The following is a 19613-nucleotide window of genomic DNA, read 5'->3' as shown; positions in this document are numbered from 1 at the left end:
GGGTGGCCTCTTCCTCAGACACCAGTCAGAACCACAGGGACACCTCCAGCAGCGAGGACTGAGACTTTACAACAAATCACTTGGCTTCACAGGAATGCTAGCCCTGCCAGGCCCTTGAACAGTGAGGGCAGAGTTGTCTGGCCAAGGAAAATGGCATCAAACCTGCTTGGCCTGAAGAGCAGCCAGAAGGCCAAAGAGACAGTAGAGTGGGCAAAGCCAGAGAGGGCCAAGGTGGAGATGAAAGAATTCATGAGATCAGCCACTGAGCTATATGGCTACTAAGCAGAGGATGTAGAGTTGGCCTCCTTGCCCTGCGGCTGCCTGAGATTGCTGAGAGCATCATGCCCCCAACCTGAATCACGGCTTTCCCAGTGAGTCCTGACAAGTCTTAGAAGCACCTGTTGGTCCTTCGAGCCTAAACGTGTTCTAATTTTCACCCACCTTTTACAGGGGAGGATACTGAGGGCTGGGGGTGAGGGCACCAAGGAGACAGGTGCCTGTTGCCCAGTGGGGAGAGTCAGGGAGGGCTTCATTGAGGAGGAGACATTTGTGCTGCTTCTTAAAGATGAATCTGAGGGCATTCTAGATAGTGGTTCTCAACCTTCCTAATGCCGCGACCCTTTAATACAGTTCCTCATGTTGTGGTGACCCCCAATTTCATTGTTACAGATTGAACATAATTAAAGCATAGTGATTAATCACAAAAACAATATGTAATTATATATGTGTTTTCCGATGGTCTTAGGCGACCCCTGTGAAAGGGTCGTTCGACCCCCAAAGGGGTCATGACCCACAGGTTGAGAACTGCTGATCTAGAGGCAGGGACCAAGATTGGGTCCTGGGGTGGGTCAGGAAATCAGACTTGGAAGCAGGTTGGAGACTGGCCCTGAAGGGCTCTGTGTGCCCTGCCAAGTTTGGAGCCAGGTTGGGTGTCTGAGGGATCTGAGTGAGTGAGAATTGAGCCTTGGGCGGTGGATGCTGTGAGTGCAGTTCCTGGATTCTGTAGGTACAGGCAGAGCAGAGAGCGCCCCAGTGATGGAACCGCAGGCCCTCTCCCAGGCCACCTGAGGACACACCTGGTTTTTCACTCATGCCACCTGGTCACATGGCTTTATTATGCCAGGGCCACAGACACAGTCTGCCCCTTCTCCGGGCCTGGAGGGCAGCCTGTCTCCTCCCATTAGGTGTTGATCAGATTAGTCTAACCTCAGTGTTCTCCAGGGCCCTGGGCAGGAGCAGCTTGCAGAACAATTAGGTGAAGGATGTGAGTCAGGCTGCAGCAGGGAGCCCCGTGGGTGGAGAGGGGGAGAGGCTGGTGTCCAGAGCCCGGCCTCTTTGCACCACGTTGTGAGGTGCTGCAGGACACTGTTGGTGCTTTCAAACCCGAAGTTCCTGTCAGGTTCTTGATGACCTGAACAGCAGCTCTCTTCTGAGTATGCAGCGCTAACTGGGTGCCTGGTGAACTGCAGACTTAGGCCAGTGGTCCCCCACTCTGTGCCTTTGGAATGGGGCGTGGGAGCCCTGCAGACCTAAAGCCCTGGACACATTGGTGGGGGGAGAGTAGGGAGGGCGCCCTCCCTCCACTGCGCTAACTCAGGAGGGGCCATAGCACTCATCTGGTTAGAAAGGACTTGGGCACATGAGACGTTTCCTTTGGAATGAAATGTGGTGTAAGTTTGCCAACCGCAACGTCACTGAGACTAGAAGAGAGTGTGGGGAAGGCCTGTGAGTGTGGCCTGGCAGCAGACAGGGTCCCTGAGGAGCAAACAGGCCCTGTTCCAGAGCACCCCCCTCCATCCCCGAAGGTCTCCCCAGGAGGCTGGTGGAGAGGGGGTTCCCAGGGTGGGACCTGGGGGCTGTGTAGGGGGGGCGGGAGCAGGAGGAGAGGGAACTCCAGGGCAGTTTCTCCAATGATCCTGGCGCTGAGGGGGGGCGGAGGGGAGGGAGCGGTCTCCACACCTGGATGCCCAGCGGCCGGAGGACGCATTCTCCTCTCTCAGGGCTGAGGGACTGGGGAGGAAGAACGGGCTGGAGCAGACCCAGGAGACACGGGCTTGTGCAGACACCGGACTTCAGGATAAGAATAGCTGGCACCAGCGCCTGGCTCCTGCCTGGGTTTTTCCATAGGGCAGGCTCTGCATTGTGGGTCAGGCCAGAGCCCGTGGTGAGGCTCGGGGCCCCTGCCTGCCCTGAGCTGGTGGAAAGGTTCCAGTGCAGCCTCCAGGAGGGACCGGGTGCCCTGCTGTGAGCAAGGCAGACCTGTGTTCTATAGGTTCCTGCCACTGGCCTGCTTTTAAGGTCAACAAGGACTCAGGGAACCTGAGAACCCCACTTGATTTGTAGATGAAGGGGAGACTTCCTGCTCTTCTCCCTCAGCACCACTCTTAACCCTCTAAGCACCTGGTGGGGCTCAGCCTCGGGGACCCTGCCCTCCCACAGAGGCAGAACTAACAGCCCCCTTCTCCTGCCATCCCCAGAGGCCTCCTGTCTCACACAGCCCCCTCCTGCCCCCTCCTGGGCCCCCAGCCGCCAGCTCCCAGGGTTGCCCTTATCTCCATAGAGCACTGGGTGGGTTTGGCAAGTGCTGGCTCTGCCAATTCTTACCCAAGACCTTGGTAAGTGACTTCATGTCACTGCCTGGCTTTCCTTGTCTATAATATGGGGCTTCTCTTGCTCACCTTAGTTCATCTCTACTCACCCCACCCCCTTCCCTCTGCAATTCGTCAGTCCGTGGCATGCTTCAATGTCTCTGGATCAATTAATTTTGTTCATTAGATTCCATATATAAGTGAGATCATGTGATACGTGTCTTTCTCTGACTGGCTTATTTCACTAGCATAATAGGTCTCCAGGTCCCTCCATGCTGTGTCAAAGGGTAAGAGATCCTTCTTTTTTTACAGCTGCATAGTATTCCATTGTGTAGATGTACCACGGCTTTTTTATCCACTCATCTGCTGATGGGCACTTGGGCTGTTTACAGATCTTAGCTATTGTAAATTGTGCTGCTATGACCATAGGGGTGCATATATCCTTTCTGATTGGTGTTTCTGGTTTCTTAGGATATATTCCTAGAAGTGGGATCACTGGGTCAAATGGCAGTTCCATTTTTAATTTTTTGAGGAAACTTCACACTATTTTCCATAATGGCTGCACCAGTCAGCATTCCTGCCAGCCGTGCACTAGGGTTCCCTTTTCTCCACATCCTCACCAGCACTTGTCATTTGTTGATTTGTTGATGGCAGCCATTCTGACAGGTATGAGCCGATACCTCATTGTCATTTTAATTTGCATCTCTCTGATTAGTGATGTTGAGCATTTTTTCATATGTCTCTTGGCCATTTGTATGTCCTCTTTGGAGATGTGTCTATTCAGGTCCTCTGCCCATTTTTTTTATTGGGTTATTTGTGTTCCTTTTGTTGAGTTATATGAGAACTTAATATATTTTGGAAATTAACCCCTTAATCAGATGTTTCATTGCCAAATACGTTCCCCATACAGTGGGCTCCCTTTTCATTTGATGCTAGTTTCTTCTGCTGTGCACAAGCTCTGTAGTTTGATGTGGTCACATTTGTATTTGGAGGCAACAGGGTGCAGTGGAAGGAGCGAGCCTAGGCTTGGGGGTCTGATGGACTTGGGTTTAACTCTTTGTTTCTTAAACTCCATCAGTGACCTTGGGCTCTGAGCCTCAATGTCCTTATCTGCAAAATGGAGCTTGGTCAAGAGTTCATCTATTTGTCCATTCATTCCTTCTTTATTCTTTGAGTGATGGCGACTGTGTGCAAAGCACATGCTGGGGGAGATGGGGTCAGACACACAGCAGGTGCTCTCTGAACCTTCACGGCGGCCCTCCCGGCCTCAGCTGCAGCGGGCACAGCCCTGAGGCCTCCCTCCTTCCCCTGAAGCCTTGGGCTCGAGAGGAGACTAAGGACGGCCCGGCCCTGGAGGGTCCACCACGTGGCTCCTCCTTTGGGCCTCATGAGCACAAGAATGTCTGGGATTCCTGAGGCGTGTGGCAAAGTGCCCGTGGCCAGTGTGAGAGGGAAGCGTGGCGGCCTACGGGCCTCGGAGAGGCCGGGCCCCACCTGCCCACACCTACACTCGAGGACGGCCTCTCGGGGGTCAGGCGCTGCTTGCTTCCCTCTGAATTCCTGCCTCCTTGGAGCTGCTCTCCTCGGATAAACTCCGAACGGGAAAAATCAAAGATGCAGAACAGCTCCTTTGCCATTTTCCACTATTTCATGAGAGTGTCCAAGCACCAGAGCCATTTCCAGGCCCAGCATTCTGCCAACTCTCCCGCCAGCCCCACCTCCCGCGGCATCTGAACAGAGTGCCGGCAGCTCCGGCCAGAGCTTTCTAAATATAGCGCTCTCCCCGGACAACAAAGACTGGTCCTCCAATGGCTTCAGTCCCGGCCAGCCTCAGACGTCAGACTTCCCCCCAGGATGGGAGGGAGGGGCGGGACAGACAGCGGGACAGACAGCGGAACAGACAGGAAGTAACTGGAGAACAGGGACCAGAGAGGAGCTGCTGGAGCCAGCTCACAAGTGACGTTGAGACCCAGACGTCCAGGGCTGTGGCCTTGGCCCTGAGTTCCTGCCTGCTGTCTCCGGGGGGGTGTGGGGCCCAGGGCATTGTCTCAGGCTAGTCCTGTCCCCTGAGGAGACTGATTAGTGCTGAAGGGAGAGGAAAATGAACTTCCAGGAAGAGGGGGGAAAAGCCTGGCTTTAGGGTCAGACCCACTGGCTTGACTCTGGGCAGACCCTACACCAGCCGTGGGCAAACTACAACCCTCGGGCCGTATCCGGCCCGTTTGAAATGAATAAAACTAAAAAAAAAAAGACCGTACCCTTTTATGTAATGATGTTTACTTTGAATTTATATTAGTTCACACAAACACTCCATCCATGCTTTTGTTCCGGCCCTCCGGTCCAGTTTAAGAACCCATTGTGGCCCTCGAGTCAAAAAGTTTGCCCACCCCTGCCCTACACCTTAAACCTTAGCATCCCCATCTGTGACGTGTGGATAGTAAGACCCATGTGGAGAGGAATTAAGGAGAACTTGTTCGGAGTGGCAGCCCTGGTCGCCCTGCGTGCCAGGACTCTCTGGAGGCCATGGGTTGCTGTCGTGGGCTCTGAAGGGCAGGGGCCCAGCATGGCACCTCCTCTTCCTGCTCCAGGGCACTCAGGTGACCCTACCTTCTGCCCTTGTGCCTTTAATTTCACCTTGGTGGAGCATGGAGTCCCCCTTCTAGTCCTAGTGGTCCGAGAGGTACCCCAAACCCAGAATCTGCACAGCCTCCTACTTCAGGGCTCACCTTCTCAGACACCCTGTGCCCAGTTGGGTGCTGAGGCTCCTTAAGACATCGGCCCACATGTGAGTGTAACACTTGAGCACAGATAGGAAAAACTGAGATTACTAAAAAGAAGAAAATCCTGTATTTCTCAGCTCTGCTTGGTGCGGGGTGGTGGCGGGGGGCATCCACGTCCTCCCCTCCCACCCTTTCAGTTCTATTTCAGGAGGGAGGACCTGACCTGTTCTCAGGTCTCTGACACCAGGAAAGATGGGACCCTGTCCTCAGGAGAGACCCCAAACTAACAACCTTACTGTATGGAAAGCCTGGTCTTCATACAACAAGAGGCCCCTCTGCCCCAGGCACTTTACTCCTTGGGCATGCAGGCTGCTGGATCCAGACACACTCTGCATGCAGATAAGTCAGGACTAGATGTGGAACCCCCAGGTGAGGGCAGGGTCGGAGCTGGAGGGTTGCCGGTGGAAACACTAGCCGGTTGTTTGGACCTGTCTTTTTGCAGGGGGCTCCCCATGGGAATCAGGCATTGGGTGGGCGTAAAAGATGCATAGTCACTGTTGCTATGGCCACCATTCATAGAGCACTGACGCCACACAGCTATTCAGTGGCAAAACCAGGATTCACAGTTTGTGCCCTCCTGGCCTCTAGGGTCATGCTTTGGAGTTCCAAGGTTTGCCATATAATCAAAAATCTTAAAAGAGCTTTGGTAGGGGATGCTGGGAACGGGCATCCACAGTAACCAGGCCGCAGACTGTTAGAACAAAAGCTCTGAACTCTCTCAAAGGGAAGTCACGCTGGACTCACCTACCAGACCTTGTAGGCAGCAAAACCACATCAGCAAAGGAAACCAGTAGCTTCGGTGTTTTCAATTTTTCAAGTCTTTGTGAAAATGCGTCACGCTGGACTCACCTACCAGACCTTGTAGGCAGCAAAACCACATCAGCAAAGGAAACCAGTAGCTTCGGTGTTTTCAATTTTTCAAAAGTCTTTGGCAAAGTTCCAGGCCAAAAAATTTTCCATAGCTAGAAAAAAAATTGCTTCACCAGGGCTTTGCAGGGAATGCTCTGTCATGCATAGGAGCCAGCTTAGGGAAGGGAACGTATTCCTAAGGATGAATGTGTGCTTTTCTTGATGGAGGGTTGTAAACTCTCACAGGGATTGGTGCTGGGAAGTCCTAGCTCATATCTTTTTTAATTAGAGATCTGGAAGAGGAAGCATGTAGTGAAAATTCTGCGTTGACAGGATTCTTGGGAAATGAGAAGCCAAATTAATGGAAGGTGTGTGTTTTTTGCTTTGGTCCCCCAATCATTGCTAATGATCACCATTCTGTTAGCCTGTTCGCCACAATAACGTACAAGGAAGGGTTTTACCCATTCAACACGTATCTGCCCCTATATACCAGGCGCTGTGCTAGGCACAGGCACGTATCATATATGTTATTATTCTGCTTCACAAAATGGGATTTCATGGTTCTCCCACTTGCTTTTACTTACTGATGTAAACATCACAATGCAAAGTGTGGCGAGCCGGCACGGCCATGGCATACTCAGTCCCACATTGGGTGCCTTATGTGCCGAGCCAGCTCAGCCAGGTTCGGTGAGCCTGAGTGGGGGCGGTGAAGGATTGAGAAAAGACAGACAAGAGAATAAAAACTGGGTCTGGGTGAGACGCTGTCCTCTCTAATGGAGAGCTAGCAACAGCGCCACGGACTACAAGCTGTGTCTTTTATAGCCAGATTCCACGAGGCAAAGTAAGGGCGTGGTCAACATGTTTACAACATTCTCGTGGGTTTCTGATCCTACTCAACTACATGCACCTGAACTCTATCAAGCCCACATCACTCAGACACGTGGGGCCACGTGTTTGGACCATAGGTTCAAGCTTACAGCTACAGCTGTTGGCTATAATTGTACTGGGAGGGCTCTGCCCTTCAAGCTGGGACTTGCACGTGGCCATGAGAGGACTGTGCCTTCTCATCAGTCCAAGGCTGGAACCTGTCCAAACACTGTAGCCGCTCTCCACAGCAAAGAACCACCTCCATCTTTTTCATGTCTGTCTGGTGGCAATTTCCCATGAAATGACCACATAGCAGTTTAATCAGCCCCCTCTTGTTGGGCATTTCCATTATTTCTGGACTAGAAATACTATCACAGTGTAGCCTTTAACATCCCTGGACTCAGGTATGTGTACATGTGGACAGAGGTTCCGAGGATGGTCACCTGGAAGGGAAAGTACTGGTCACAGTGGACAAGCATTTAAATGTGTGACAGGTGTTGATGCATTGCCTGCAAAAACACATCCAGCTAAAGTTTAAGACCCCCAAAGTGTCTGGCGCTGCCCACTTCCTCAAATCCCTACCAGTATCAGCTATCATATCGGTTTCCTATTGCTCCTGCACAGCTTACCATAGTTCACAACAGGAATTTGTTATCTTACGGTTCTGTGGGTCAGAGGGCCGGCAGGAGTCTCACTGGACTGAACTCCGTGTCGGCAGGGGAGTCTGTTCCTTGGCCTGTGGTTCTGGTCCATCTTCTAAGCCAGCAGCTTCGGGAGGGCTGGGGGAGTCCTCCCCCGTGGCATCCCCCTGTTTCTGCCCCTTTCCATCTTCACAGCCCCTTAGCTTACACTGGCACACCTGGGTAATCCAGGCGCCTCTCCTTATCATCAGGCCCGCTGATTAGCAGCCTCCATTCCGCCTGTGACTTGAATGCCCCCCCTGCTATGTAACGTGACGGGTCTGCAGGTTCCAGGGAGTGGGATGTGGGCATTTGGGGAGGGTAGTCTTCCTCAACCACAGAGACCACCAGCCTTACTGTTTTCATTGTAAGTGAAAGCTCTTGGCGGTTGCATTTTCTTGATTATTGGTGAGGTCAAACATCTTCTGGGTAGAGAGGCAAAGCGACGTTGTTCCTGGGAGTTGTCTGTTATACCCTCTGGCTCCTTTTCTATGGGGTTGCCTTTAAAAAAAAAAAAAGGAATGATAAATTCCTTGAGGGCAAGGACCTTCTCATATCGCCCCAGTGCTTCAACTGTGGCTGGGGTCAGAGAGGACGCTGATGCCTGTGCCCCCCCCCCCCCATCCCTAGCTGTTCTCCCTGCGGGGAAAGGTCAGGACACTTCCGCTGAACTGGCCGGCTTGAGTCTCTGTCTAGGGAGCGTGGTGGCTGAGACAAGGCTCGTCTGGAGGTTTATGTACAGCCCAGCTGGCTTCTCAGGCCACCTGGGCTCTGGGGTCAGACAGCGGGAGTGTCCAGCCCCAGCTCAGCTTCTGACTCTGGCAGCCCTCTCACCCCCACCCCCACCCCCACTCGAGCCTCAGTTTTCTCACGTGGGAAAACAGTGCCGGTGGCACGCTGACATGTTAGGGTTGCTGGCATGGGAACAGGGATGAGTCAGACACTGGGGAGACGCAGAGAAGAGCGATGTTTGGTCATTTTGCGGAGGCAGGCAACGTGCTCTCTGACATTTTAAAAGAACTTACAGTAAAGATTGAAATTGCTTTTCAATTATGCTGGGTGTCAACCCCTGCTTCTTCTGGAGGCCCTGGGGACCCCGGGGCCTGTGCCGGTGGTGACTTGTACACCGCCTCCGAGTTGGCCTCTTCCCCGTGCATGCCCTCCCCTCAGAACCTGCAGAAGGTTTGCTGGGGCCCAGAGTCCCTGCCGCAGGCGGATCTTTCTCCTCCACAGTCTCTGAGGCTGCATCTGGAGCCCTGAGCCCAGTCTCCCAAGGGCTAGTGGTGGAGCGAGTCCCCTACCCCTTTCAGTGCATAGTGTGGAAACAGTAATCCCCACTGCTGCCCGCTGGGCAAGCCCCACCTGCTGGCCGGGGTGACGGTCCTCGGTGGTGGCTCTTGTCATGGCCTCCCCACTCCTGCCCTTCTTTCCTCTGCGGCTGCCAGGGCCCAGGCCTGCGCTGACACAGCCCAGTGACCAGTGACTGGCAGGACAATGTGACCCTCCCGTGACCTCCCTCTCTGGGCCTCAGTGCTGGACAGAGTCCCTTCCTTCCCTCTCTCCATTTCTCCAGCCAAGTGGGGCTGGCAGCCATGAGCAAGCGCCTGGGCGGGTGGGGGAGAGAGCGGGGGAGAGAACGCAAGCCGTGCCCCCTCCTTTGGAAGCTGGCAGCTGCCCTGGTGAGCCCCAGACCCAGGACCCTGATGTGGGCTCCCTGTGGCCACCCTTTTCCTTCTCAGTCAGCAAGGCCCTAATGAACTCCAGCTCCTCCTGGGCCGCCACCAGGGCCTGCAACTCATTAGCTCCTTTTATGAAATCCATCTGCTCAGAGCAGAAGCATGGCCCTGGGTCCCCGAGCTCCCCAGCCTGGTGTGTGTGCGGAGGCTGCACACAGAGACGATTGTTGAGCTGGGTGTGGCGTCCCAGAGGCCAGGAGCCTAGCCGAGCTGTGTGGGTGAGGCCCGCCAGCCTGAGGGGCGCTGGAGCCTGTCTCTGGGCCTGAGCCTGAGAGCTGAGGGGGTGGGGGGATGAGTGGGGCTTTCTCTTCCTGGGTGAGGTGGGCTTGCTGACCGGTCTTTCCTGATGAAGCTGCCCCCCCCCTGGCCCCTAGGAGTGCATCATTGACGAGGACTGCGGGTCCCGCAAGTACTGCCAGTTTGCCAGCTTCCAGTACACCTGCCAGCCGTGCCGGGACCACCAGACAGTGAGTGTCCAGAGGCCTCCGGGCTGCAGCACCAGGGCCTTGGGGGCCCAGAAAAGAGCCCTGGGGAGAAGCCTTCTGTCCCCCATTCTCCTGGAGCTCCACCGGGTCCCTGCCGGGAGGAGCCCCGCCACAGCATCCTGTGGGCTGACTCCTGGAGTGACCAGGAGGCCATCTGCAGACCCAGCTTCCTGGACGACAGGCAGCTCTGTTTTTCACCCACCGTGGTTGGAGCGGCGTTCCCTCCCGGCTGTCCCGCTGGGCACCATCATTGAGCACAGCTGTGGGGAACCAGCTCTGCTCTCTAATTGCATCCCCACGTGGGATCCAGGCCCACGGCACCCACATGCCTGACCACTCACCTGGCCCTCCCGGGCCTGGGCCTTAATCTAATCAGCTTATCAGACTCAGAGTGCTGCCTGCACCTGCGGCCCTAAGCCGCCTCCTTCCTGACCCTCTGACCTAATGAGAAGGAGGCAGGGCACAACCACAAAGACACGCTACATCCTGCAAAGGCAAGACCTCAAGCTGGGAGGGAGACTCGGGTTCGTGCCTCCCCCAGGGCCATTTCCCAGTGTGCTGACCCCTCACCTCTGCTCCCATGACTTCCACGAACCCCTCCTCCCCGACCGGGGATTTCAGTTTCCTCCTCTGTACAGTGGGGCCATGTGGTTAGCTCACCTGAATGTCTCCAGGCTTTCCCGCTGGGCGGCCACAGGCTGGGCTCTCTGGGTCTGTGAGCCGGGCTGTGTGCTTCCCCACCTCCCTGCAGGTCTGCACCCGGGACAGTGAGTGCTGTGGAGACCAGCTGTGTGTCTGGGGTCACTGCACCGAGACAGCCACCAAAGGCAGCAACGGGACCATCTGTGACAACCAGAGGGACTGCCAGCCCGGGCTGTGCTGTGCCTTCCAGAGAGGTGGGTGGCTCCCTTCTGGGTCAGGCTGAGCCCTGTCCCAAGCCCCAGCGCCCCCTCCCCCTCACTCCCCAGCCTGAGGTAGGGCTGGCTCCAGTCCTGTGAACTGACTGGCCCCTCTTCCATGGCTTCCATGAGCACTGCCCCGCCCCAGTAAGGTGAGCGCAGGCCCTCTCCCCTCCTGCAAGCGTTTCTGAAAACCTCGCCCTGGGCACCTTCCCTATCCCCTGGTCCACCTGGTACCTGCTGCTCCCGCAGTTTTCCTCAGGAACGGCTTTCTGGATAATACTCCTCTGGGAGCGGCAGCCACCCCTGTCCTGTCACTTTAATTAGACTCCCCGGTCCACCTTCCAAGCCTTGGCCAGCACCAGCTGAGCCGTCCTCCTTTTCTCTCCACTACTTGGCCTGTTTGGGAGCCTCACTGCCCCAGCCTGAGCCCAACCCCAGGCTTTTTTTGGTGCTGAGCCCCAGCCTTGAACACCTTTCTTCCACTGTTAATTTCTCCCGACCTTTGGCCTCAAAGCCCAGCACAAGCCCACCTCTTCCAGGCAGTCCTCCTGAACTGCTCCAGCCTTCCCAGCTCATTCTCTCTTGAGCCCCTGCTGCCATCTTATTTCTTCTCACTCCACTTCTTCAAGGCTAACCTCCACATGGGGGTTGAGGGTGGAAAGTGGGAGGCTGCACCCCATTTCTCCCTCCCCTGGTGCCTGCCTTGGTGCTGGGGCGCAGGGTGACTTTTGGCTGGTTCTAGGCCTGCTGTTCCCCGTGTGCACACCCCTGCCCGTGGAGGGTGAGCTCTGCCATGACCCTGCCAGCCGGCTCCTGGACCTCATCACCTGGGAGCTGGAGCCCGACGGAGCTTTGGACCGCTGCCCGTGTGCCAGTGGCCTCCTCTGCCAGCCTCACAGGTGAGGCCCCACCTGTCCGTCTTGTCAGGGGCCAAGAGGGGATGAGGTGCCACCCACTGGGGACACAGGAGCAGGGGAAAGTGGGTTCCATTTAGGATAGGTTTGATGTGAGTGTCCTTGGTCTTCCTGATGGAGGGATCAGTAGTGGTCAGATGGATAGAACTGGGGCTGAGGAGAAGGTGTGGCTGGGGGGGAGGGGTACAGCATTGGGGTGCATCTAGATGGTGGCTGAAGCCTCGGGAGTGGGTGGTTTGGGAAGAGGGTGTGGAGGGCGGGGCGCTGAGGGCTGAGGGGAGCCCAGGCCCATTAGACAAAGGACAAGCTGAGCAGGCGCCTGCAGAGAATTAGGAGGGAAACCCGGAGGGCCTGCCCTGCCCCAAGGGGGGGCACCAAGCGTGGTTGGAGGCTCTGAGAGACCAAGAAGCACCAGGGCTGCAGCATGGCCGTTCCTCAGTGCGCTTCTCCCAGGCCTCTCAGCATCTGTTACCCAGCTTCTCTCCCAGCAGAGGCCTGGGTGGCTGGGCAGACACCCGCTCCCTGCCCACAGGCCCAGGCCTCCCCCAGGCCCAGCAGAAGAGGTGGTTGGGCCCTGTCCCACTGTTAGGGCTGTGTCTGTCCAAAGGCGCAGATGGGCCGGGGGCTGTAAACTCTCAGACCCCCCTGTCCTCAGGGCCTGCCCCTGGGATGCTGAGCCAGAGAGAGTCAGTGACAGGAAGCCAGCCCTGCCCCTGAAGGTGGGGGCTGCCCCTCGAGGACATTCTCTGAAAGTGAGCGCCCTCAGCAATCTTTTCTAAGGCAAGATGTTGGCAGGCGGTTCAGACTGTTGAAGAGATGCTAGAGGAGGGGTCGTGTAGGTGAGGAGACTGGGGGGTATAAGGAGAGCCTTTGTCTCAGGCCCAGGCTCCCCAAGTTGAGAGCTGGCTGTGCCCCTGGGGAGACACGGCCCTTGGCTGAGCCACAGCCCTCTCTCCCCAGCCACAGCCTGGTCTACGTGTGCAAGCCGACCTTCGTGGGGGGCCACGAGGAGGACGGAAAGAGCCTGGTGCCCAGAGAGGCCCCCGGCGATTACGGAGACGGCAGCTTCATTGAGGAGGTGCGCCGGGAGCTGGAGGACCTGGAGAGGAGCCTGTCGGTGGAAATGGCTCTCGGGGAGCCCGATGCCGCCGCTGAGCTGCTGGAGGGAGATGAGATTTAGAGCCAGGCCTGTCCTGCGGGTAGACGTGCAATAGAAGTAGCTAATTTATTTCCCCAGCTGTGTCCTCTAGGTGTTGGCTCACCAGGCTTTTTTCCATGGCCTCTTCCCAGAACATTATCCCTCTGGCTTGAAACAAGATGAGGTGCTGCACACTTGTCCAGCTCCCCACAATGCACCCCACGCATCTCAGTTCTGCTGCCTGGGGGAGCACCGGGTGCGGGTGAAGGCGGGACAGGGCTGCTAAACAGGTCCAGTTGGTGGCCGCTTTGCCGCCGCTGGTTGGCAGATGGCACATGCCATTTGGTTCTATGCGCCCCCCGCCCCCAAGGAGGGGATAGAAAAGGATGCAGAATTTCCTCATGACGAGTTTTCGGGAAATGTCGATGCTTATACACGTGGAGGAGAGTGCCCTGTTTAGCAAACATAAACCTGGCAAAAAATCAACAAATGAAACCCTCACGCAGTTCTTCGCATGGGCACAGGTACGCTGTGCCTTCGGGGGAAACGTCCTGTGGTCCTCCCAGTAACACGCATTCAGCTTTTTAGCAGCCACTCAGCTCCTACCTCTGTGCCAGGTAAGCAGTTTCACCTCCACAATCCGGTCCTGCTGTCACCACAGCCTGGCGAAGGGGGCATCGTTCTCCCCAACCGTCAGCATCTTAGAGGCTCAGAGATGTCAAGCTGCTTGCCCACGTCACACAGCTTGTGAAAAGCATAGCAGGGTTTCACCCAGGGTGACTCCCAGCCCAGTGCTCCCCCACTGCTCCCCACCAGCCCCGGTGCCACCACAAGTACCCCCGGCAAAGACGAAAAATGAAAGTTTTCTTTTTCTGAGGCACATCTGGAAGGGAGGTCAAACTAGCTCCTACATCTCTACCAGACAGGAGGTATTGCCACTGTCCCCTGTGGCAGTTAGTTACATTAGTCACTCTGAAGGTACATGATCAGAGCATAATATTTAGGTTAACTTGCCAGAAACAATACTTGGGTAATTGTGGGGCCAGGATTATAAATGAAATTTGCAAAATCACTTACCAGCAACTGCAGGCCATTATCAACCACATGGAGAAAATCAAACCAAGCACGGCTCTGTGAAACATGGCTGCAATACCCAGACTGAGCACTGAACTGTGTGCTGGGCCACAGACGATCTTTTCAGGTGTCATGGACTGTTTCCATCATGTATCCATCCAGAGTTATTAAATTTTAAAGTTGCACCTGATTGTATAAGCATGCTTTCTTTGAGTTTTAAGGGATGTATATACACATATGTTGCATTTAGAAATCAAGCATAAATCACTTAAACTCTTCTTTTGTAGTTCTTGGACTTTTTTCCTTTTGACTTTGAGTAAATATAAAAACCCTTTCAGCCAGAAAAAAAAAAATAGAAATGACTTGCATCTCTTCCAGGTAAGTACACTTTCCAGACAACTGAAGCACACCTCTTTCAGCATCAAAATATTTTAGAAATGTTAACCATTCGGGGATGGGAGTGAGTTGTAAGAGTGTCAACATTGCACTGTCTTCTGAAAGAGTAAATGGAGTGTGTATGTCCCTTTTCTTGGTAGCGTTCCTTAATCAAACAACTCTGGGCCATCACACGACTGTAATAATAAAGCTACTGTGTATTAAGGTCATCTGGGTGGCAGGCTGCCTATATTACCTCATTTAATCTTCATTGAATTCATGAGTATTTTCTCCATTTAACAGATGAAGAAATGGCGGCTCTGAAAGGTTAAGTGATAGAGCTGGAAGTCAAAAACAATATGAAGTACAGGATACACAGGATCAAGTGATAACTTTAAGATCAAATATAGAGCTCTGTTGAATGTTAAAATCATCATTGTACATTCTTATTATTCAACATATTTACAGAGAGCCTGCTCAGAACCAGGTGCTGTGATATACTCTGGGGGTGCAAGTTGATCCTGATAGGGTCCCTACCCTGAAGGCATCACAGCCTAATGAAGGATACACTAAACCCAGCACTGATAACACATAAGCAGTCAAACCGATATCGTAACAGAATGTTACGGTGCCTCAAAGAATGTGGCTCGGGAGACCTAGCCTGGGAACTGGCTCTCAAGGATGATAGGAGTTGATCAGGAGGCCAGAAGGAATGGAAAAGGCATCTGGGCCATGGGCAGAGGGAGGGAGGCAAGGAGGAGGGATAGTATGTAGGGGAAATAGCAAGTAATTCATAGTGGCTGGAAGACAAGGTACATTTGAGCAAATGGTTGGAGAAGAGGCTGAAAATTATTTCAATCAAAAAATTTATTGAGCACCTACTATATGTCAGGCTCTATATTTAGTGCCAGGGAGACAATGAGATAAAACTAGGTTCCTTCCTCGTGGAGCTTATATGCGGGTATATTATCTTGCTCTACTTTGTTATCATAGCCAGAAAAATATAAGCAAAGGAGAGGCTTTGCAAAATACTTGGCTGAAATCCACATACAGAGTAGCTGGTGTATCTCCTTACAATTCTAAATGGAATGTGGTAAGGGTTCGGTGAAGTTTGGTACGTGAATCTTAATGCCAGAGTTCCTGCCCAAGACGATAGGGTAGATGCTGTCGATTCAGCTACCCAATGCTGTTCCCAACCCTGTTCCCTGCCCTTCTCCCACTACAGAGGCTGGAAAATCCAGCTGCCCATGCAGCTAGGGATGACCCAGGGTTTCTGGGAAGGGTTATTTTCCTGAGTGACAAAGGAAAAGAGGCATAAATTAGAAGGCCTCACCACGCCCCCCCGCCCCCCCCAGTTCCCTGCCTTGGAGTCCAGGGGTTCAGGATGTGCCATTGGGCACTGGGGGAGCCATCTGTGGTCAGTGATTGGGGATCAAGGTGGTGTGAGGTGGGGCGCATTCTTCACTGGAAGCCTTGGGGGAAGAAACCATTTCCTTGCCTCTTTTAGCCTGTAGAGGTCACTCTCATCCCTTGACACATGGCCCCCTTCCTCTTTAAAGTCAACAACAATAGCCCTGACCGGTTTGGCTCAGTGGATAGAGCGTTGGCCTGCAGACAGAAGGCTCCCAAGTTTGATTCCGGTCAAGGGCATGTACCTTGGTTGTGGGCACATCCCAGGTAGGGAGTGTGCAGGAAGCAGCTGAATCGATGTTTTTCTCTCATCGATGTTTCTAACTCTCTACCCCTCTCCTCCCTCCCTCTCTGTAAAAAAATCAATAAAATATATTTTAAAGTCAACAACAATAGGTAGAGTGCTTTTCAGGAGTCATCGTCTGGTTCCCTGCCCCTGAGAAAGGTTTTTTACTTTTAATGACTCATAGAGTTAAATTGGGCCCACCTAGATAACCCAGAATACTCTTCCACGGTGAAGTCCTAACCGTGATGACATCACTCGGGGCCATTATTTTATCTACCACAGGAGGATGACCGGGTCCTGGATGGCATTGAAGAGTAAAGCACTCCTGCTATCAGCCACATCTGGAGTCCGTTTTGAATGAACCACCAAGGTTATTATAAAGGTGCTGTTATTTTTTTCTGTTATTGGAAGCCCAAAGCATTCCTACCTGATGTAGGAGATACTGGCATGATGAACAAAAGCCAAAAGGGGAACAAATTACGGCTTTGTGAACCCAACCCACCTACGTTTCCAAGCCCAGTGTACGGCTCTGTTAAAAGCAAGACTGGAAAATGCCATGTTTGGGCGTGAGGAGCAGGCTCTGTCTCTGTCCTGACTTTCCTCGCTGGCCTGTTCACCCACAAGGCCGCAGAATGAGCAGGAGGAGTGTGATGGGACAGAAACAGTGGCCGCGGGTTCTCTCTGTTTAGTTCCTTCTCCTTCTCTTTCCCCCTCCTGTCTGGCTTTTCCTGCCTCATGAGCCTGGTTCTTTAGGTTTTTGACACAGTTAGGAGAAAGGGATACAGGGCAGAAGAATGAGAGTTAGAGAAGCAAGGGGCCTGGCCTGAGTGGCTCAGTGGTTGAGCATCGACCTATGAACCAGGCCATGGTTTGATTCCCAGTCAGGGCACATGCCCGGGTTGCAGGCTTGATCCCCAGTGTGGGGCATACAGGAGGCAGCCGATCAATGATTCTCTTTCATCATTTCTATCTCTCCCTCTCCCTTACTCTCTGAAATCAATAAAAATATATTTTTAGAAAAGAGAATCCTGTGGTGTGGGATCAGAAAAGGGGCATTAAGTGTTCCTGTGGTCTATCGCCTTTAGAAACGTAACTCGATTATTCTGAGATGACTTTGATTGCTAGACTGGGTTTCGAAGTTCAGAGGCCAACAGCTGTGGAGCAGGTCCCTCCGTGCAGGTCTTGCTGAGGTGCATTTCAGCAGCAGCACAACTGTTCTGTGGATAGACCGGAAAGGGGGTAAGAAATCCCTGCTGGGGGAGTTAGTGTGTCGAAAACAGGCTATTTCCCTCGAACTCCCAAGAAGGAGGGGAATTAGACTTCTTCCTTTAGCTAAACTCAAGAGAAGCACGAAATGTGTACGGGAGCTACTGACACATTGGGCGGGGGGGGGGGGGGGGGGGTGGCAGTGCAGAAGCTGCAGGTCCTGCTGACTTGCCACTTGACCAGAGCAGCACCAGGGGCAAGAGGTGGTGTGCTGGAGCAGCTATGCAGAGTGGAACAGAGGCAAAAAGGAGAGACTCTAAGAGCACTCATCCCGAGAGGGAGGGATGGAAGATGGAATAAGGGTGAAAGGCTCAGTGAGGACCAGGGCAGCATGGGACAAATAGTACATATTTCACAGGAAGGCCTCGTGCCTGCATAAACTCCAGTGCTGTTTGGAATTGAGTCCTTGTCTGGTAGGACCTGCTGGGCACCTCTTCACAGTGAATGAATAGACAGGATCCTCACTATGACCAAGAGGAGGCTGCAGTGTGAGGGGATGTCTTTACCCTCCTCCTGTCTGAGCTGGTGCAGGAGGAGCGGTGGGGAGAGCGGAGCACTGGCCCCCCTCCTTTCCTCTCCAAGCAGGGGCGCTGTGCTTGGTGGTGGGGGTGCTTTAAATCGAATGACTACTAAGATCAGATTGTTTTAATAATGCCAAGTGACTTAAAAGTTACAGGACTGCACTAAGCTGGATGACAGCAACTTCAGTGGGAAACTGCATTCGACAGAGCACACAGGGCTGGCAGTTACACTGCATATTTGTATCTCAAGTTGATACTCCTTAATTAAACGGGTTCCTTCAGCATTATCAGAGGCGGAAAACTAAGAGCCCTCTGGACAGGGGAAGGAGCAGGCTGGGAGCAGGGAAAGCACATGAGTATGGTCCCCACCTCTCAGGCCAGGCCACAGGGCCCACTAGTAATTCTCTGGGGAGGGGACTCCTCAGCCATGTCCAGTCAGAAGGCCAGGGTCTCTTGCAGACAGGAGGGAGCGAGCATTCTGCCCCAGTGTTGTCTGCCCTCCTTGCTCGCCCCTACTGACTGCTGCATTCTTTTCTAAATGCTCACACTTGCTTTAATACACTCTTGGTTGTGTCCAGTATTCTCGAGTGTTTCTCAAAGCCAAGTTTTGAAAATGAACACTATACCTAACCACATGACCACAGCACCTTGCTTCCCCAGGTGAATGACACTGAAGGGACATGATTTCATGTACTCTTAAGTCTAGTTGGTTACAAGCTTTATTTGGACAACAAACTCCTTTATAAACCTGATTTAAACAACCCCCTCCACCCCCCTGAAGACTATACACACACACTATTTTTCATTTAAGAATTTATGGCCTTCTGTTGGCTAGTGACTAAAGTATTGATTTGTTTTTCAAAAACTACACAGAATTGTTTAGATGGAGTTTTATTTAGCAAACAAAAAACTTGCTAATTCAGATTCGCCTCTATTACATGTACTCTAGACTACAATTTGCAAGTCATAAGCACAAAAAAGCTGGGTAGGGTCTCGATGCAGAACAAAATTCAGAGGGAGAACTTCAGTAGCCAAATAAACCAGAATAAAAGACTTTATTGTATTCCATACATTCACAGGTCACTTCCAGATTTAGTGCACTCATTTAACTCAGGCCACACTGTAAGCCTGTAGCTCTCTCCTCTCCTGGCCTAGAGATGTGTCGAAAAGCCATTCCTAACAGTGCAGCCTGGTAACCAATAGCTACTTGACCATTTTCTAGCTGTGGCACAGGTTCATCCTGCTCTCTCAGAATTTTAAAGTACTTTCCATTACAGTACAAAAGAGATCACCGAACATTCTATTGTAGAATTCTATTGTAGATCCTCCTTCACTCACCATTTTTATCCCATTGTCTTTTCACTTCCATAGTTTCTGAAGTGGACTTTTAGCGAACTTCTGTACAGAGCAGCTAACCACAGCATGGTCCTGAAACCATAGCTTTTCCTCCTTTGGCCAGAATGTACCCCTCGCCTTCAACATCTGCCTCAGAAATGTCGGTGCCTAGTTCTCACGGGCGTCCTGGCTGACACAAACCCATCTGCCGCACAGTAAAAGCGCTTTGAAACCTCAGTGTGGCCTGTGGAAGCAGGGTCAGTTTACTGCCTGTGGCCTGTCTCAGCCTCAGGAGACTCAGCAGGCGAACCAGGCTCCAGGCCTGCCGGGCGCGGGCAGTTGGTCCACAGTTAATGCTCTGCCTCTTGGCCTCAGAGGTGCTCACTGGATCGTTTGAATCTGGGGGG

The 19613-nt window shown here is 53.2% G+C and overlaps 1 protein-coding gene across 1 annotated transcript in view; it reads left to right on the top strand.

Moving 5' to 3' along the window:
* Positions 1-14536, top strand: part of DKK3 (dickkopf WNT signaling pathway inhibitor 3) — a 38063-nt gene extending 23527 nt beyond the window's left edge. Inside the window, exons 4-7 of the mRNA XM_014545886.1 lie at positions 9875-9967; positions 10737-10881; positions 11630-11786; positions 12762-14536. Coding sequence (XP_014401372.1) covers positions 9875-9967; positions 10737-10881; positions 11630-11786; positions 12762-12981 — 615 coding nt within the window. The 3' untranslated portion in view covers positions 12982-14536. The remainder of the gene's footprint in view (positions 1-9874; positions 9968-10736; positions 10882-11629; positions 11787-12761) is intronic.
* The last annotated feature ends 5077 nt before the right edge of the window (positions 14537-19613 follow it).

Source organism: Myotis brandtii, unplaced genomic scaffold (assembly GCF_000412655.1).
Source record: "Myotis brandtii unplaced genomic scaffold, ASM41265v1 scaffold422, whole genome shotgun sequence".
In the NCBI taxonomy this organism is placed as follows: domain Eukaryota; kingdom Metazoa; phylum Chordata; class Mammalia; order Chiroptera; family Vespertilionidae; genus Myotis; species Myotis brandtii.
Note: the sequence above shows the minus strand (reverse complement) of the source record. Positions and strands in the feature narration are given on the sequence as shown.